At 37.5% G+C, this 20,150-nt stretch overlaps 1 protein-coding gene across 11 annotated transcripts in view; it reads right to left on the bottom strand.

The window, feature by feature from the left end:
* The window catches only part of LOC114480673 (zonadhesin-like), a 64,657-nt gene extending 51,122 nt beyond the window's left edge, over positions 1–13,535 (bottom strand). Inside the window, exons 1-13 of one of the 11 annotated variants that reach the window (XM_028475042.1) lie at positions 13,370–13,535; positions 11,395–11,417; positions 9,682–9,828; positions 9,310–9,575; positions 4,876–4,960; positions 4,653–4,805; positions 3,100–3,267; positions 2,921–3,018; positions 2,221–2,299; positions 1,508–2,140; positions 1,061–1,315; positions 610–803; positions 103–244 (exon numbers count right to left, since the gene is read on the bottom strand). In XM_028475042.1, the coding sequence (XP_028330843.1) occupies positions 103–244; positions 610–803; positions 1,061–1,315; positions 1,508–2,140; positions 2,221–2,299; positions 2,921–3,018; positions 3,100–3,267; positions 4,653–4,805; positions 4,876–4,960; positions 9,310–9,575; positions 9,682–9,828; positions 11,395–11,417; positions 13,370–13,440 (2,314 nt within the window). In that variant the 5' untranslated portion in view covers positions 13,441–13,535. Of the gene's footprint in view, positions 1–102; positions 245–609; positions 804–1,060; positions 2,141–2,220; positions 2,300–2,920; positions 3,019–3,099; positions 3,268–4,652; positions 4,806–4,875; positions 4,961–9,309; positions 9,576–9,681; positions 9,829–11,394; positions 11,418–13,369 lie in introns of all 11 variants that reach the window. The other 10 variants (XM_028475039.1, XM_028475045.1, XM_028475047.1 and 7 more) reach the window with 10 other exon arrangements.
* Positions 13,536–20,150: the final 6,615 nt, after the last annotated feature.

Raw genomic sequence — 20,150 nt, 5'->3', positions numbered from 1 at the left:
GCTGATATCGGGCCAATATTTGTCATCAAAATTGGATTAGGACACCCTTTGTTCATTCCATGGTGTATATTCAAACAGTCGCTTTGACTGGACTGATCATACCTTTAGGATAACAGCCTGCCACACCATTCACATCTCGGCACTCTTCGGTAGGGTCGCAGGAGTTATCAACACACTCCAAGGTATAGTTCCCCACACAACGACATAGTTCAGTGCAGCCCTTTCCAGAAACAATTTCTCCAGGCTGAAACAGACAAATTCAACAGATGGAAAACTCAACTCAGCGCAAGTAGTGGCGTTCACACGTTTTTACAGCCACAAATATTTAGCAAATCTGCCCCAGAGACCTATAAGAAGCTACATGGATAAGTGGTGACTTGTGTTTAAGTCAGGTTGCTTTATCTAAACCACCACAACCAAGCTAATGATTGCCCTGGATGACTGATGTTGAGACTTTACAAATGTTACAACTGTGCCTAATCAAGTGGCTTACAAGTGTAGCCATTGTAACAATGGAATTATTTTGGATTTATACACTATATGGAACATGCTCATTCCCCTTCATAATTATAAAAGTATGGAATTTTAAAGGAATAGTAAACTTCTCACCTCATAATAGTTATTGTGCTCATCTAGACAGCCACACGTCTCCAGTGGTACACAGCGTCTTCCCTTAAACACAAACCCTGGTTTGCAGAAGCATCCAGTGATACAGGAGCCAGAGCAGTTAGTGGAGGGTTCCTTACATGAGGGAATGCAAGATGGACCACACTCAATGAACTCTGCATCCGGTGGACATGGGTCTGTGCAGGCAGAAAGAGATAAGAGGTTGGGAAATCAGACAAAAATTACTGACTTTATTGAGGTAGGAATGTTACTGGAATTTATTCTTTCACGGGGGAGTTTTTTTTATTGTAAGTAGAAGTATTTTTAATGTGTAGCCTCTTTTTAATTAGTCGTAGTAATAAGACTTTAGCATTTTTAAAATGTGTTTTTTATGTGTATAGTATTAAAAATCAAAGTTGTAATGATGGAGTATTGTATAAAAAAGACAGTTTACTTGGTGGCTTGGTTGTTGGCCCTGGTGTTGGTCCTGGTGTACTTGGTCCTGGTGTTGGTCTTGGAGTGCTTGGTCCTGGAGTGCTTGGTCCTGGTGTTGGTCTTGGAGTGCTTGGTCCTGGAGTGCTTGGTCCTGGTGTTGGTCTAGGAGTGCTTGGCCCTGGTGTTGGTCTTGGAGTGCTTGGTCCTGGAGTGCTTGGTCCTGGTGTTGGTCTAGGAGTGCTTGGCCCTGGTGTTGGTCCTGGTGTACTTGGTCCTGGTGTTGGTCTTGGAGTGCTTGGCCCTGGTGTTGGTCCTGGTGTACTTGGTCCTGGTGTTGGTCTAGGAGTGCTTGGTCCTGGTGTACTTGGTCCTGGTGTTGGTCTTGGAGTGCTTGGCCCTGGTGTTGGTCCTAGTGTACTTGGTCCTGGTGTTGGTCTTGGAGTGCTTGGTCCTGGAGTGCTTGGTCCTGGTGTTGGTCTTGGAGTGCTTGGTCCTGGAGTGCTTGGTCCTGGTGTTGGTCTAGGAGTGCTTGGCCCTGGTGTTGGTCCTGGTGTACTTGGTCCTGGTGTTGGTCTTGGAGTGCTTGGTCCTGGAGTGCTTGGTCCTGGTGTTGGTCTAGGAGTGCTTGGCCCTGGTGTTGGTCCTGGTGTACTTGGTCCTGGTGTTGGTCTTGGAGTGCTTGGCCCTGGTGTTGGTCCTGGTGTACTTGGTCCTGGTGTTGGTCTAGGAGTGCTTGGTCCTGGTGTACTTGGTCCTGGTGTTGGTCTTGGAGTGCTTGGCCCTGGTGTTGGTCCTGGTGTACTTGGTCCTGGTGTTGGTCTAGGAGTGCTTGGTCCTGGTGTTGGTCTAGGAGTGCTTGGTCCTGGTGTTGGTCTAGGAGTGCTTGGTCCTGGTGTTGGTCCTGGTGTACTTGGTCCTGGTGTTGGTCTTGGAGTGCTTGGCCCTGGTGTTGGTCCTGGTGTACTTGGTCCTGGTGTTGGTCTTGGAGTGCTTGGTCCTGGTGTTGGTCTTGGAGTGCTTGGTCCTGGTGTTGGTCTAGGTGTGCTTGGTCCAGGTGTTGGTGCAGATGTTACAGGTGTAGGTAATGGAGTTGGCAGAGCTACAAAAAGAGAAAAGTGAAAAAAAATATGCTAACTGGTATTTCCAATGCTAAAAAGAGTATTTAGTTTTGTTCCTTACCCGTGCAGGCTGTGACACATACAGCATCAACAGCAATATCACTCAGGGAAGTTTCTCCATATGTACCCACAATAACAAACTGTAATACATAAAAGTGTAACAAGTAAGACAACTCTCACACAAAAATTAGAGATGAGCAATATAATCACTATTTGCCATAAAATGTCATGTCTGTTGACATCAGTATTAGTATCACTAATGTGCGGTTGTTCTTAAAGAAGCTTTGTGTTAATAAATATAATTTGGTAATGAGTTACAGTGCTGTCTCGTGGTGGAAAATAAATGGACTTGTTTTTTCTGCTTTCAGTCCTTCTTTAAACAACAGCAAAAACAAGGAGAGAATCATCAAAACAAATACTCCATCAAGGGGTTCAATTCAGACCTGCTCAGACATTTCCCTGTCCATGTGTGCTGCAGGAGCCATCTTGGCTTGTTCTCCCTCCTCACCTTCACTTCCTGCTTTTAATAGGCTTTTATAGGCTTTTATAGGTTTATTCCATGGATATACAGTATATATTGTGACATAAATTAGGTTGGAGGGGAGGGGCTCTATGTATATGTCTGTGTCGGTCAATTTCGGAAATCGCGTATTTAGCGTTGGACAATATCTGCATATTGGATATCTAAAAAAAGAAGCTAATATTGAATATCTCTCACATGAATATAAAGATGGTAATGACAAAATAAGTCCACTATTTACCTGAATATTCGTGCTTCCCTGGTATCTGACCTCAGCAGGCTTCCAACTCTGACCCTGGTTTCCTCTTACAGTAAAAAGAGCAGGTCCAACAGTTCCTCCTGGTAAACAAAGACAGTTAATACCAATCCAAATCTTGTGTGGCATCCATTGCAAATAAATGAGATGCTTGGCAATTTTACCTGCGGTGATGGTGTGGACACTGAGCTGCATGTTCGCACTGGTACCATACAAGTAATAATGGAAGGTAAGATCCAAACATCCAGAAGAAGGATTAATTTGAGGACTTCGGATCTGAGCACTTGCTCCAGCGATGTAATCAAGCGAATCCATCAACATGTACATGCCAACTATGTTTGTAAAGGTGAGAACAAACAAAATAATTAATAAACCTAATTAAAATATGAAAAGCAATCAACAAACTGTGAATAAACCTTAGTCTTATTCTTGTACAAGTATTTTACTCACTCCTCTTAGTGGTAATGTCTACGGTGTCTGATTGTATTTAATGTTATAGTCCACTTTTGGTAACACTATTATTTAATTTTTATACATAAAGGCTGATATTACGCAGTTATTATTATGACATTACACCTGTCATTAGCATGAATACGGTGTCATGAAGGCTGTCATTAATTGCCGTTTGTTACCCAAACTTTAACCCTACCCCTAACCCCACTAGATCACTCCACCTAACCCAAAAAATGGCAACATAGCTGCAAAGGTGTCATAATTTAGCAAATGACACTTAATGACAGCCTTCATGACACCGTATCCATGGTAATGACAGATAATGACAGCGTATTGTCAGCCTTATGCATAAAACTTCAAGTAAAGTGTTTTACCTGCTTAAAAATGTTGCATAAAAATCCTCTGGATGCAGAGTTTTTGATTTGGACAATGTTATGCTATAGTTGATGAAATTTTAAAAGCTCACATTATTCACATATCTGAGAACCACATCAGTATTGAAAAAAGGCTTGCTGTCATCAAACTGGAGAAATTTAATGACTTTCTAAACACATGCTTTCACTTTCAGCCCAGACTAGAAGGTTGTTCTGACAAAACAGAATCAGAATCAGTTTTATTGCCGAGTAGAATTTTTATTAGGTTAATAATTTATTTAATTTGATTTATTCTTTTTTTTTCAAGCAGGGACAAGAAAACAATAGGAACAAAAAGACTCTTTTGGGGCGTATTCACTAAGATCTGAAATAAAGGATGGTAAACCAGCTGCGTCCTTAAATCATTTGGTGGTGCTTTTTTCTCACCTGCTGTGAGGAATTCACTGACATTGCAGCACATATAGGTGTGCGTATAAATGTGGTTGAGACCCTATTTAAATGAACATTGTGTTAATTAACATGGACATGTGAGTGCACAGAAGCACAAAATGACATTTGAGGAAGTTAAATTGGAGGCAGGTGGACTTCTCTGTCTGCTGCACAGACATTCATAATGTAGAAACAACATAAACAAATAAAAATTATGTTTAATAAACTTTCAAACCTAATGTTATTTTTCCCCCTAATGCAATGTGTCTTTTCCATCACTTCCTGTAACTTTGCTCTTCAGTCCATGGAAAGCATCATCCAGCAAATAATACTCAATAAAGTACAGATACCAAAAAAAATTACTTAAATGCAGTAACAAAGTATTTGTACTTCGTTACTTATCACCTCTGCAGACATGAAACTTGAAGAAAGATTGGATTGTGCATCGATTAAACACTTACATCCAGGTTTGGAGAAGTCATCATCAGGCCCAGTGCCTTCTGTCTCAGTTGGTCCTGACCACTGAATGAAGCCATACACATCTGGACTGTCTGTGTGAGTCGTCCAGCTACACAGATCGCCCTGAGTGTCAAAGTCACAGCCAGTGATACAGGCTGAGGACCAAACAGCAACGGATTAGAAATAGTAGTTAGTGTGTGTCTGTGTGTGTGTATTTTTACTCACATGGACATGCTCCCTGGCTGATAACAATGTTATCCAGAGCTGTGTCACAGGATGAAGAAAAGCCTCTCTGTGCCTCAAACACAATCTGCAAATGAGAAAATACAACATTACAATAAACACTTTTTGTTTTTCCATAGCTATGATAGGTAATGAGGGTCTGAGCAGCACAATGACATTAATTGTTGAGAAAAGGTTTTCAACAAAATGTTACTAAAGTAAGCAGAGTATTTGGGTTTTCAATTTGAGATTAATCATTTCTAAAGAGGAATACACATTTGCAGACTTTGAGATGAATGCCACAAGATGTATAATGTAATTTTTGAATAAAAAAAAAGGAAAGTAAGGTTTTGGATCAGGAATCTATAGGAGAACCTGGAAATTTAGGTGAAACTTTAGAATGAGTGTGATACAAATGTGTGTGTGTAGCCTTTGTGAGTAGTGAAGATGTTAAGCTGTTGCTAAATGCTTTTGGTCATCAGAGGAGAAAGGATGGCTACTAAATGATGGCTAATATAGAACTTTTTCTTTTGAATAGAACCATTCCTCAGGTTGAAATGTTGTTTTACAGAACAAAAAGTGCTTTTTATTTTATTAGATTAAAAGTTTGATTGTGTTAGTATTCTCTTGGTACCAGGCCTCCCTTACAATTAGTATTGCACGTACATGTCTAAGAAAAGTAAACTTTATCAACTTCACTGTAATCACCATCATATGGACAGCTGGGAACCCTGACATAACAAGTGATAAACTTAATATTTGAGTTCTAGAGAATCTTGAATTTACATATAGATTTATTTTAGTCATCTCAATTCTTTGAGTTAACTTGTTTAGTCCATTTCATCTAAATAGACACATTTAATAAACAAAACTGAAACTGTTGTCGGTATGTCTAAACTTCACAATAAACATCTCTTCATCAAAAGTAGCTGCTAAACTGGAAAACATTATTTCTGATTGATTTTAGACATTTGGAGCAATTTAATGTTGTTTTATCTTTAATGAAAATGTAAAGTAATGTAGTTGTTGCTTCAGTCATCCTGTCTTTATGTTCAGTGAACTCAACATAGCACACAATCAAATACTGTATATAAGAACCTTAGATGACATTATTTGTGAGAGCACCTGTTTGGAAAGTGAGCAAACCACCTCCATATCTGCATGTAAATATGATAGTCAGGTTTATTGCTCAGGGCGTAGCTGCTGAACACTTTTTCAACATGATTTAACTCGTGCACATTATCATAAAACTGTCCTTGTTTGTCTTAACCTCAGCATTCACTCACCTCCAAGTTTATTTTACAGTTTTATAACCTGTTTGCCAATAATAAAAAACTGATGAGTACTGTAAAATCATTCTTGTTGGTGTTTATGCACGTCAAAGAAGAGCAAGTACAAGTGCTTTTCAGCAACATTATCAGTTTTTCCACTCAACCAAATCCCAGCTCTGTTTGAATGGGAAAGGGACCATAGATGAGAGTAACTTCAGGATATCGAGATTCTTAAACATTTTGTCCGGGGGCGTCACTATCAGGAGAGGCTTAGCCACACATATACACCCTTATCAATGATAAAGTATTTAATTAAAAAGTTATTTTATAGTATTATACAGTTATAAAAGACCTCGGATGGATAAACATGTCAATGTTATTGAAATGTGTCTGTTCCCTCAGTTCCTGTAACTGTATATGAAACTTTGATAAATAAATCCAGCCACAATTATTTTAATTTTATTCATTATTATTATTATTATTATTATTATTATTATTATTGTTAATAATAATAATAATAATAATAATAATAATAATAATAATAATAATAATAATAATAATAAAAATAATAGGCTATATCAGAGGTTCCCAACCTTTTTCGAGTCGTGACCCCATTTTGCTATCACAAATGTCTGGCGACCCCAGAGACATTAGTTTTTGAAAATGCATGTTTATTAACGTGTTACATATACGGAGTAGCCAGGATTAGTGCATGGGTTTTTCCCTTACTTATCACATCATTTCAGAAAAAACTAAAAATATTTCCTGTAAAAACAGAAAAACGGGGCGAATTTTTTTTATTTACTTATTTTTATCTCATCAACTCAGAAAAAACTAAACTTTTTTTTCTTCTGTGAATGCAATAAGCTTCCATCCCCTATCATAGCACATACTTTAAGCCTCTCTGTTCTTTTCTTAGACGGTAACTAGTGAAGTGATGTGGCAACACCAGGGGTGGAAAGTAACGAATTACATTTACTCTCGTTACTGTAATTGAGTAGCTTTTTTGTGTACTTCTACTTTTTTTTGAGCACTTTCTAAAATCTGTAATTTTACCTTTACTTGAGAACATTTTGTTTCAAGTAACAGTACTTCGTTACATTGGAAATAGATTCCGTTACAGAGTAAAATAAACCCTGCACGGACGGGAGTCTGCTCCATAGATATAATATACTGTGGTGTAATTGTTCTACATTTGTGCTATTGAAAGTACCCTAGAGCTGTTGTTAGGATCAGCCAATAGAATGTGTATATGTCTATGGCCTGCTCTGTTGATTCACATGACGTCACTCACATTGCTGCATCGCGACAAAGCGAAAGCGAAAAATTCAGATGGAGGGCAGGAAGTGAAGCTTGAGAATCTGCCATCTGAAATAATCCAAATACCCATGTTTTGTGTAGTTTATTGCTGCTCCATTCTTTCTAACCGAGAAAAGGAAAATAGATTTTATAGAGTACCGAAAATTGTCATTCACAAAGGTGAGAAATGTAAAAAGTTCACAGAACAACGCCGTAAAAAGTGGATTTTAAACCTACGTCTGTGGTCGGGAGGAGCAGAGTCTGCTGATGCCCGTGTCTGTAGCGATCATTTGGGCAGAGGTATGTTAGCGAGCTAACTTTGTTTTTGTGGCTGTGTTTATATAGCATTAGGTTGTCGTTAAATGCTCATTTACTATTATTTACCTTCACACCCAAATGCTATTTCACTGCATGTCATAAAGTACTGTTCAGTAGTAGTATATATGTTGTTATGTTCGCTGTGGGCAGTGTTATGTTTATTGCTTGGTAAAATGCGCCATCTAGTGGTTGTTTTAAGTCCGTTTTATTTGAGACAGTAGAAGAAGAACTCAAACAGGATGTTGTTCAGAATGATCTCACTGCAGTACATGGCAGCTCCACTCTCCTGGTTTTTCCTATGTTTTGTGTTTGTTTAAGTATTGTCTGTAAGTATTACAAAGTGAAAAGGATTACACACTAAATTTATTGACCTTTAGTTGCACATTTGAGAGTCAGGATGTTTATTGATGTGCTTTTAAATGTGTTTAACTAGGGATGTAACAATTAATTGCAAGGCAGTTAAAAATCGATTAATAGGTATCACGGTTGATATCGATTTTCTGAAAATTGAATCGCAGTACTTTTTTTAACCAGCAGAGAGTGCTATCCACCGAAAGAATATCTGCAATACTACTTGAATATCTGTATATCTGTAAAAGTCACGTTTTTCTATTAGCTCTGTCTGCTAGCATAGCTTCTCTTCTCCACTGCATGCCAACCGACCACTGTGTTGCCAGCGCCCTCTGCTGGTCCAAACAAATATGACATAAATCAGCACAATCACGTTTTTTTTTCAATTTTTAAGGCACAAATTACATTTTCAGTTGCACTTTTAAAAGAAAAAGAACTATTATGCAGTTTTGCATTGTTTATTATAGAATTAGAATTTAAATTAATAGGCTTCATTTTCATTTGTATTATACCTTTATTGATTTCATTCAAGATTTATTTTTAGTTAAATTGCATTGTTTTTAATAGTTTATCAAGGAATTCTTTTGACAATGAAAAATAAAAGGAAAAAATACAGTATTTTCCAAATTGTGAGAGAATCGTATCATGAACCCAGTATCGTGAATCGAATCGTATCGGGAGTTGAGTGAATCGTTACATCCCTATGTTTAACTGTATGCTAATTTTAATGCTAATCGCTATGCTAACAGAAGCAATTTGGTTCTTTTATATGTAAATGTGCCAAGTTATAGCCTTCTATTATTATTTTAGCACAAGACTTACATTTACCTGTCTTGTTTTTTTTTTATTGTTGCAGTTTCACAAAAAAGATTTGTTCAGTAAACGACATTGATATTCTTTGGGAGTCTGTGGACTTTCTGGATCTTTGTTTCGCTGTTTGGATAGCTAGATCTGCTTCTAGCGAGGCTTTTACATATGTATTTGACAAACAAACCTCATGCATCCTTGACTGTCAGGCTAACGTTTTTAAGCTGTTTTGTAAGTTTAGCTATTACTGCTGAGGAGGTTGTGGACCCACCCGCTTAGAAGTGCACAAATTTTAACTTTACTTCTACTTTAAGTAAAATTTAATCAAAGTAACATTTCTTCTACTTAAGTAGATTTTTTTGTACTCTTTCGACCTCTGGGTAACACTTACAGTCATGGGATCAGTGCTGGGTTTGGACACAGTGATTGATGCCTTTAACCAGGATGGACTCTGGATGCCAGTCTTCTTCCAAACCTCCAGTTCTACTTCGCCCGTCTTTGAAAGAACTCTCAACACATTCGTGTTGTCAGAGCCATACATGAAATTATGAAACTGGACACAAATTTGAGAGGCTGATGTGGACAGGGTGGTGCTCAGCAGACGAATCTTTTGTCCATTAGACATATTGTCACATTCTTGATAGATATAGAAGCCCTCTGTAAGAGACGGGACAGAAGAAGTGTTGGTAGTGTTTTTAATAACCAAATTGAGGAAGATGGCTATATGTATAATGAATTAAGTTTCCGTCATATAGATACTGACTTCCATCGGGGTAGTCCCCACTGGGACCAGTACCCGGCGTCGGAGTTGGACCTTGGTGTCGAATCCAATCATTGTTATCTGTCGTGTCTTGTGTAAAGTTGCAGAATGGCTCGCTGTCCTTGTTAAAATCACAGGAGGTGAGCACTCCTGTTGACATGTGCACAACATAATATTTAAGAAAACATGACACATCATCTTTAATGTACAGACAGCAAAATAATATGACAAATGTGTGTTTCAATTTTATTTTCCACACACACACATATTAGTAGAATGATAAAGGAATCAGAGACGGATTAAATAAGCCCAGAATTACAACAAATACATTTGTATTGTGTTATGGCAATTTTTATATTCATCATCATATCGTCAAATGTATGTTCATGTGTACAATTTGTCATGTTTTAATACATGATGACTCCATTACTCTTTGCACTTTTGAACAGCTGAATCATGTTAGATTAAACAGTACAGATCGTATTGTACTCAGTGCAACACAGAGTCTCTGCTGAAGGCCAAACTCAAACTCACATGCAGATATACATGCACACACACACTATCAAGGATAGATAAGAGTGGGGCCCAATCTTCCTCATAATATACACGTCTTCATCATCCTCAAATGTTTCCACTGTTGGGCATCTGACTCCCTCCTTCTCCTCACCTCAGGGTGGAACTTTTTCTGTTATCTGTATAAAAGCTTAAGCTGTGAAACTGTTAGTTAGAGTGGGTCTTGCCTTTTTGCTCTGCCACGAGCCTTTTGCCTTTCATTCTTTCAGGATGGAAGCTTCTTTTTTACTCCTTTTTATTTTATTTTATAATAAATCTTTTTTATAAAATCATCAATGCCTCGCCTGGACTCCATCATTCAACCAGAGCAATAAATCATGTCTCCAAATGAGGTCAACCGCAAATTTGCCGTGACAATTGTAATAGTTACATCTGTAAATATGTTTACACCTAGCACTAAACTTTACATTTCTATTAATTAGTTCATCAATTCATCTGAGACATTCATTAACATCTGCATTCAGATCAGCAGAAAAATTCAAAAATGGGAACATGAAGGAATGTGTAACAATTTAAAAACACTCGTGCACACTATTGGTACTTTAATGTAACATTTCTGAATTTTGTACAGAAGAAGGTTAAGGTCACTGAAAAATATGGTTATGGTCTTTTTTTTGTCTTAATCTTGTTTTTTTTTTTTGTCTTCATTTTCATTTTTAAATCTTGTTTTTCTCCTGTCCTGTTTTTTTTTATTTTATTTTTTGTCATTGTCATTCATTACTATTTCAGGACGCCTGCAAGCTCCTCTTACACACACTTGCAGGCGTCCTGAAACATGAACAGATAAAAAATTAAAATAAATAAATAAATAAAAAAACAGGACTAGAAAAAAAAAAGGTTAAGACATAAAATTGAAAGAAAAAAAAAAAAAAGATAACCATATGATTACATTTTTGTTGTTGTTCTTCCGGTTGCTGTTTTTTTTCTCAGTGGCCCTAATCTTCTTCCATAAACTTGACTTTGAAAAAAACATAATCGACAACAAGGCAGAAATGCAATGCACGAAGCATGTGATTGAGAGCTTATGATCCTATAGTTAAATGATTACAGGCAATGTGCCATGTAAGAAGGACAGAGTGCTAGTAGTGAATCACGTGCTGAGGCTGTCCCAGCTTTGTGTGAGCGTAAGTACACCACGCTTACCTTCACGCTGAACTTTCCACTGGCTACAAAAAAACAAAAACAAATGGGAACAAAGGTTAACTATTGCATCTAAAGCATTTCCAAAGAAGAAACTTAAGATGATCAAGAAAAACAGACTCAACCTAACAATGGATTAACACAGGTGTAAAACACAAAATAGGGGTGGGACACGATAGATGATAATGGGCTCACTCACAATATAATAATATTTTGAAAGGAGAGAAAATAAATTATAGTTGGATAAAAAGTCATGTTTTTATTAAACTTTAACACTGGTCATTCTGTAATACTTACTCATGGTATAAACCTTTCAACTCAATAGGAATATAAATAGAATCAAATAAACAATAACATAAATTAGACCAATTTTAAGTGAAAAAGTGCCACTCTGCAAATAGAATGCAAAAACAATCTGTGACAGCCATAAAGACAATATTAAAAAAGAGAAAAGAAAAACAATTTTTCTAAAACGTCAAACTGGAACAGTCTACACAGCGCCCCGCCCCACCTCACAATATCACAATACCACTCTTACCATCGGAGATAGACCTTCTTACATTTTAATATTACAATATATTGTTGCATAATATACGGTACCTTTATTGATGAACACAAGATGAATATTACCGCCGCCAAGGAGGTTATATTTTCACCGACGTTTATTTATTTATTTATTTGTTTTACTGTTAGCAGGATTACGGTTAAAGTACTTAAAGATAGACCTTACCATAGAAGAGTCTATGACATGTGTTATTATTGTGCATTTCCTCACAATTAAAATAAACAAAAAACAAAGGGGGAGAGGGGGGAAACATTTATACATTTGGACCTACTGTATGATTATTAATGGCGATAGAAATGTCTTCCAAGCCTTTAAAGTTTGAATGATCATGGTAGCATAAAATCTGACAAAGAAGATATTTGGTGCTGGGCTTGGTTTACACTCTGAGTACTGTTGTTTAAATATACGACCAAATAAGCATTTCCTATGTCCAGTCAGAACCTTTTTTATTTACATAGCACATTCTGCAAACAAGAGGTAAAAAAGTGCTACACAGACTAAATTAACAATCAAACAGAGATTAAGATCAAAAAGAGAGGAAAAAAGCAGAATAGATAAAAGTTGATAGCCAGGGAAATAACAGTTTTAAAAAGAGGTTAAAAATCCCCCTTACCCTTAGATTTTGATTTAGTTTTATTGAAAAGGCTCAACTACAAACAGTAACATCTTTAAACAAATTCTAAAGTAACATGGAGTTTATCACAGAAAAACAAAAAAAAATTAATTGTATAAACATGTACATTTGGACTGACGGTTCAGACTAAGTCTTAAATAGAGATGTACGAAACTTCACTTCCTTGGGCAGATCTAACCTTTGAAAAGACTATTGGTCCTCCATATTCAGTTTATCTTTCACACATTGCTCATTTGGGTAACTCATTTTGATCACTGTACGGGAACAGCTACTGCTGATCAAGTTCATAGGATACACTGAATTTATATAAATCTTTCCAATATGGGATGAAGAAACTTACTTTATTTGAATAAAATATTTCCCCTTCAACTTTGAAATCAGCTACTTATTGTGTTGGTAAATCTGATATTAGAATATTTGTTTGACCTTATCTGTGTTATTAACTATTCATTGATGAAAACAAGACTAAATGCAAACAAAGATAGGATGAAAACTGAATAAAATGCACAATAATAATAATAATAATAATAATAATAATAATAATAATAATAATAAATAGAACCAGTAAGAAGTAATCTCTGTATTGTAACTTAAGACAGAAGCAGTTAAAAAAAAGTTCAACTGAATTCAAAAATGTGTCCAACTAAATTTTTTTAATTTATTTGACAATTTGGTAAAAAAGGATTTTGATCAGAAGACATATATGAAAGAGCCCTGTTTTGTGTACCATATTTGTACACTATGAAATACAGTAACCAGTTTTTAAGTCTGCTGCTCACCTTAGCTCTGCCTTTGCCTCCTTGTAGCAGCACATCCACAGAAGCAAAATCATGAACTTTATTCTCTCCATAACTAAGACTTAGTTATCCTTAGACTGGGGTTGGGGAAACCTGAGCTTTTATACAGGACAAGGATGGGTGTGAGGGCGTTAGGGGTCCTAGATGCTGAATTGCTACTACTACTACAACTTGGTGTTGTAATGTGTGTAAATAAGTAACTGTGTGATAGGAACAGGGTGTGTCTTCATTGGGTGTGAGCTCACAGGTGTGGATGAGTGGTTGTTGACCCCTCTGCTGTTCATGGCTTGGGTGGAGATGCCCATCAAATACTGTACAAATGAGAACTGTAAGCAATAATAAAGCTTGTAATACAGTGTAATACACCAGTTTGATTACATGACACACCCATTCAGCATACACGCTATAATAACATTAGGACAAAAAGCTATATATATATATGTGTAACATTGCTGTCAATCTTTTGAACATTAACACATATCTGTATTCATTATAAATGACATGTCTCGGTCTTAACTTGAAATCATTTTTACATTAATTTTTTAATCATGTACAGTAAACTCAGCTGTTGCCATCAACTTCCCTGTACGGCGCGAAAAGAGCAAGAATCGAGAATATCCTGATTCTGTTTAGAATACAGACTTTTCTGATGCACATCCAGAGTTTATTTTATATGGATTATATCTGGTCAAATACGGACCCAATATATTGTATTAGGATACAAACAATATTTACATTTTGTCATGTATGTGTTCCGGAAATGTCCTCAGGTTGGATGTTCGGATCTTTGGTTTCAGCCCTCTGAAAAGGTTAAGAGGGCACAACTTGTGTTTGTCTTTGTTGGTTCTTACTTGAACTTTATTGACCACGGTATGTGGTAGACCACAGGTTATAAACCGGAAACAGGATAAATGCTTCATCATATAACACTCATCACACTTATTACCAGTGCTTCGACAGATTCATTTAACAGTTCCTACTTTACCAATGGATCGTGTGCTCATGGCTCTGTCTGGCCCTCGACCTTCCCGCTTGGTCTTGATGAATGCCGATATGGCCCTCCTACTTCAGATTGGCTGTCAAATTTTTTTTATATGCACTATATCTGATCAAATATGAACCCAATATACAATATCTAGATTTTGTCATGTATGTGTTTCGTCAATGTCCTCAGGGTGAAAATACCCAGAATCCATAAATATCCATTTTTGGATTCTGTCTAGAATACGGACCTTTCTGATGCATATCCCAAGTTTTGTTGATATGCACCATATCTGGTCAAATATTCAATTCAGTTCAACTTTCATCTCAAAGCGCATAACAATATAAAATGCATAGCAAGAAAAAAAGAACCCAACAACATTCACATTGAACAAGCATTTAGTGACAGTGGGAAATAAAAAACTCCTTTTTTTATCAGGAAGAAATCTCCGGCACAACCAGGTTTAGAGGTGGCAGTCATCTTCCTCAACTGGTTGGAGTTAAGGCAGGCATACACTGTGCAATTTTTGGCCCATTTTGAGCCGACTTTTGACTCGTGCGACTATTTTGTGGGATCTTGCGAGTCTCTGCTAGATCGTGTGTGGTGCATCGTGTAATATACATGGGGTCACGAGAAGCAATTAACACCTCACGACTGCCTCCCGATCAGCAATCGTAGGTCGTAAGGATTTCAAACATGTTTTTTCATTTCCGGAAACAAGACCCCGACGTGTCGTGTATGAACGTACAGTGTGAGCAGTCAGATTGTGTCAGAGTGTCGGACCGTACAGTGTGAGAACATGCATCGTGAGCTGCGCACATTCGGGCTCTGCCTCTGAGTCGCACAGTTTGAGCTGGAGCTGAGTGCAATGATTAAAAAAAATCGCACAGTGTATCCCAGCCTGTAGTGAACAGAAGGACAATCAGAACAGGATAGAGGGCAGACCATCAGAGTGTGCCAGACTAGTTGAACCATGAACCATCGACCAGGAACTGCCAGCTCCAGCATCAAGATAAAATATTAATATTAAAATATTCACAAAATAAGAATAAATAAAACAATGCAATTCCTAAAACAACTGGGTGTAGTAGTATCAATTAGAAGAATTTTCCAGCAAAACAACAGTTTTTACATCAGCTAGTTTTTTTTAAATATATTGATTATTGTATTTTGTATAACTGTACTCTATAATTAGGATGCAGAGGAATTCTGAGATTAAATTTTTTTTGTTTACAGTAATCTTTATATTTCTGTGCAAGGATCTTATTTTGTAATAAAGTACTGATTTACCTGACAAAAATCATTGAAACCTTAAAGATAAGATGTATTTCATGTATTGCTCTTTGTTGTTAGTATTTAGTAATTCAGTGTGCTCAGAGTGACAAGATGTGTTTCCAAAGTGAGATTATTTGTTAGTGTTGTGGTTGAATGAGCTTCATTTGAGATGCGTATAAAGTGTTTTGTTGGTGAGAAACACTTTTGGGGATGAGAGTAACTGTTGAGCTGAGATGACTGATGGATATGCAGGCTGTGTTTAGAGTTTTTCAACATGTGACTTCAGTTTTGACCAATGCTTGTTAGCGATCGAAAAAAACTGTAATAGCGTGGAAGGGTCCCAACCCACAGGTTGAGAACCGCTGGTGTATAATATGTCCAAGTATTCATGTATAATGACTAGATTGTATGTCCAAGCATGTATTTATGTCACTCCTATCCATTGCACACATTTGGTCACCACTGTATTTACTGTATATCCCTACAGGGCTTGGTCCGTCATACATATGGACAGAGCTGCAGTGACAGTTCTAGCCAGAGGACAAGTATGTTTTTTTGTCTCTTTCCTTCTGAATTGTCACTGTTTGTGAAAATTACCACCACCACCACCACAGATTCCATTCTGATCACAACAAAAAAGTGACCCTGGCTGTGATGGGGGCCATTTAAGATGCTGAGCCACACTGGGGCACAATCCAAGTTAGAACTAAGTCTGATCGCGTCAATCTGGAGACCTAATTGGTAATTGTCTGCTAATGTATTTTAGTGATCACTTGCCTTTTCAGATGCCTTAAAATAATACATTTAGAGTTCATAACATGGTATTTGTGTTGTCATTTTCATTCACTAGGAGCCTGCAACAGGGCTTTTGAATCCTACAAGGCCAGCGAGAAGCTGTGCTCAATACTTTTGCATTTATTGATAATGGTATTTATCAATTACCTGCAAACAAAGTGTATACAGGCTATTTCTAAAGTGACACTTTGAAATGTTAAGACTTTTTAATTGCCTGTGACAAGTTGTTGAGCTGAGCATCAGTAACCAATTGAAGCAATAATTAATAACAGCAATGGATTTGTTTCTGTTATCATTTACTGTCATAATTTAATGACCTATAATTGTTTTGTTACATTGTGTTAGCCTAGAACCGTATCAGATTAAATAATAAATAATTAATCATGCGTGCATGTTAGGACAGCTGAAATAAAAAGGGTCAGGATACTGACCTCTCTTTCTTTTTGTCACACAGCTTTTCAAGAAACAGGTCACAGTGGGACAGAGGGTCCTCTCTCCAGAGGACTTGGTGTATCTCTGTGGGGTCGATGCCAACTTTGTGAGTGACGAGGACAAAACTGTTTACAAGTTTGCCTCTCCAAAGTGGTGAGAAGAGATGATGGAAACCTGCCAGAAAGTACTGGGTAATAATAGATAAAAAGGTGTCGAGCCAAGATCATCTCACTTACGCACAGACTCTGGACTCTGGACACTTTTCAAAAAGACTCCACCCTACTTCAGATACAACATCTATCTATCTGCATGTGAGTGAGGTGGAAGAAGACTCAGATAGAGATGTTTAAAATTTTGTGTGTGTTTCTTTTCCTACCTCGTTCTAATTTTATTGTGATATAATAAAAGTTATGTGCACTAAGTGATTTTTGTTTTTAATATTTATCTTGAGAGTCTATCTTCAAAGTATATTTGCCATTTTTAATGAGACAATTGGTGTAGAGGGGAAAAAGGTTTACAGAGACCTAGTATAAAGTTAGGGACACTGCATTTAACTGTCCTGGGTATGGTGAGTCACCCTATGGGCCATGAATTGTATACTGAAATATGCAGACTGCTGAAATCATTTGTAGGACATCTAATATGGTCGGGTAGAGTATCAATGCAGTATTCAGAATAAAAATACTAATGATGTTCGGACTTCAATCATGGTTGGGGAGAGTATCCGTGAATAAATGAACTCCGGGATATGGCAGAGTATCCATCCCATGTGGATATCACCGTATTTGACTCATCTTGGAATATTCGGGCTTCGATTCTTGGGTTTTTTGCGCAGTGTTTAATCTCTGATCTGTCATCCAGCAATGACACACACACTGCTGAGTGTTATTGGAGAAATAAGGGCTATCCCTGTGATTGTGCATTGTTTATATTATAAATAATTTATTGACGACTTCCTGGTGGAGAGCTGTACTTGGGACAAAATTCCAGGAAAAGAAAGAAAAGGTGGAGGGACTTTTTTTGGTTTTAACCAACAGTCACTGAACCAATCAAGAAACCACAATAACCTGACGGTGGGAAGGTATACCGTGCCACAAAATATTGCGATATTAAAACATTTCAAGATCTATCATCGATTGGGGTTTGATTTAAATAAATTCCACACTATCAACCACACACAGATGTGCTATGGTTTGTTTTTATTTATTATATTCCTATAGAGTTATAAAGGTCATACTCAGAGTACGTCTGTAAGTTAAAGTCAATGTAAAGCATGGTTATTCTTCCAACTGCATTTTTTTTCATTTTGCTTTCTGTTTCTCTTTCTTAACAAACTGTTTGGTATCGTGATTGTGAGCACATCGTATCATATTGTGAACTCAGTGTATCGTCCCACACCTATGAAAAACCAGATAACTCAATCAAATCAAAGACTATCATTTATTTGATCGACCAAAGGTCTGCGCCTGTGTCATTACATTCTCCTGCCAGGGAACAAGTCCCTGTGGTGTCAGGAACAATGACTTGAGATCATTTTGTCTGTCAAGCACCCGACATTCCACGCACAATACTTTAAGTGTGTTTAAATTTGATGAATATGTGCAATGTGAATACGTAATTTCATGCATGTGCTAGCAATTGTATCAAACATGGAACTGTTTGTGGTGCCTGTTTTTGTGCATAAGGTAAGCATGTCTAATATGTAGGTATCAACTGTTAAAACTTTACACTCAGTGGTGGCTGCAGTGATTATTAAACAGAGGAGATGCAGGAGAAACAAAAGGCACCAAAAAGAACAGAGGTTTTGAGATCATTTTAGTATCCAAATGTGTTTAATTAAAACTTTTACAGCATTGGTGTATTAAAAGTAATGACAAATAAGTTGTGGTAGTTCCAGGTTCACTATGTACAATAATGTTAATTCAAAGTTTTCCATAATTATTGAACCAGTCCGACACTTGACTTGTACATTTTATTTTATTTTTATTTTTCCTCTTTGTGTATTAGAGTTTCACATATCTAGCCTATGTAGTTTGTAGAAATTCAACAACCTACAGAGCATATCCCCAGAGCTGCCAAGCCTCACGCTTTGAATGTGACAATCACGCAATTTGACGCATTCTCACATCACACGCCACACTTGACATTTCTCACGCTTATATTTCCCCATTCCCCATTTATTCATGATAATGAACTTTGATCCTTGCGGCCTGCCGTAGCTTGAGTAACTCTGATTGACTGACCGAGATAACCAATCCCAGACCAATCCATGTCTCCTTGTGCCTAAATCTAACCAACCAAAGCAGGCACCACACAATAATGAACCAATCAGAAGCAACGTAAGGCGGGTCTTGACGAGCCATCTCTCGACACAGCACGCACTGACTCGTCGACAGAAAGAAAGTGTTTCTAGAAGTCAGACGCCATCTGAGATGGTATGTAACTACCCAATTTTGTTCACTGTTTATATTGCTGTGTGTGTGTGTGTGTTATAGTGTTAATTTACTCATCTAAACTAAACTAACACCCCCTCCCCCCAGTGCACGGACACACAGTCAGCTGTGTTAGCGACTGTCTGTCAGAGGCTCAGTGTAGATGTCTGCCTGTCCTGTAAAACTATCAGTTCCGAGTGTTAAACACTGAGAGACGTTTGAGGAAGCACTGTATGTGTTTGTCTTCTCTAACTAAGGGTCTACTCATACTGCCAGCTCGGGCCATTTCAAGCTCACAGCAGGAATCCCCCCTCCCTGTCCCTTTTCTGGCAGAACAGACGTGATCACCAGCTCAACTCGGTTCCCACAGACAAACACGTCATCACGTTCATTTACGACACCATTAAGCAACTCTGGGTTTGTTGTTGACAGTAAATGCTGTTAATTTCATATTTTCTGTTGTGTAGTGTAACTATACATCCAGATTTACCCAGACGCGTGCTCTTTTCGCGGCTGGATTATACAAATGGACTGGGTTTCCCAGGGCCCCTGAACGCAACATGGTAATGCAAATGACCGAACTCTGCTCATATTTGCTCTATCGGAGAAATAACATCAGTTTATTAAAGATGAGAAGTCGCTCTTTACAGCCAGTGTCGGTAAATTTGTTTTGTTGAAATCAACACGAGGAAAAGAGAGAGAACCAAAGTTTGAGTGAGAAAGAAAGAGAAATTAAAAGAGACCAAACAACGGTGGATTTAATTGAAAATGAAGACTCTTGGTTGATAAAAAACCACCATGGATGGAGGTTCAAAGGGATTTGAAAACAAAGAAGGAAACTGAGCCT

Source organism: Gouania willdenowi, chromosome 18, assembly GCF_900634775.1.
Source record: "Gouania willdenowi chromosome 18, fGouWil2.1, whole genome shotgun sequence".
Classification (NCBI taxonomy): domain Eukaryota; kingdom Metazoa; phylum Chordata; class Actinopteri; order Blenniiformes; family Gobiesocidae; genus Gouania; species Gouania willdenowi.
The sequence above is the reverse complement of the archived record's forward strand: the minus strand, read 5'-3'. Positions and strand labels throughout refer to the sequence as shown.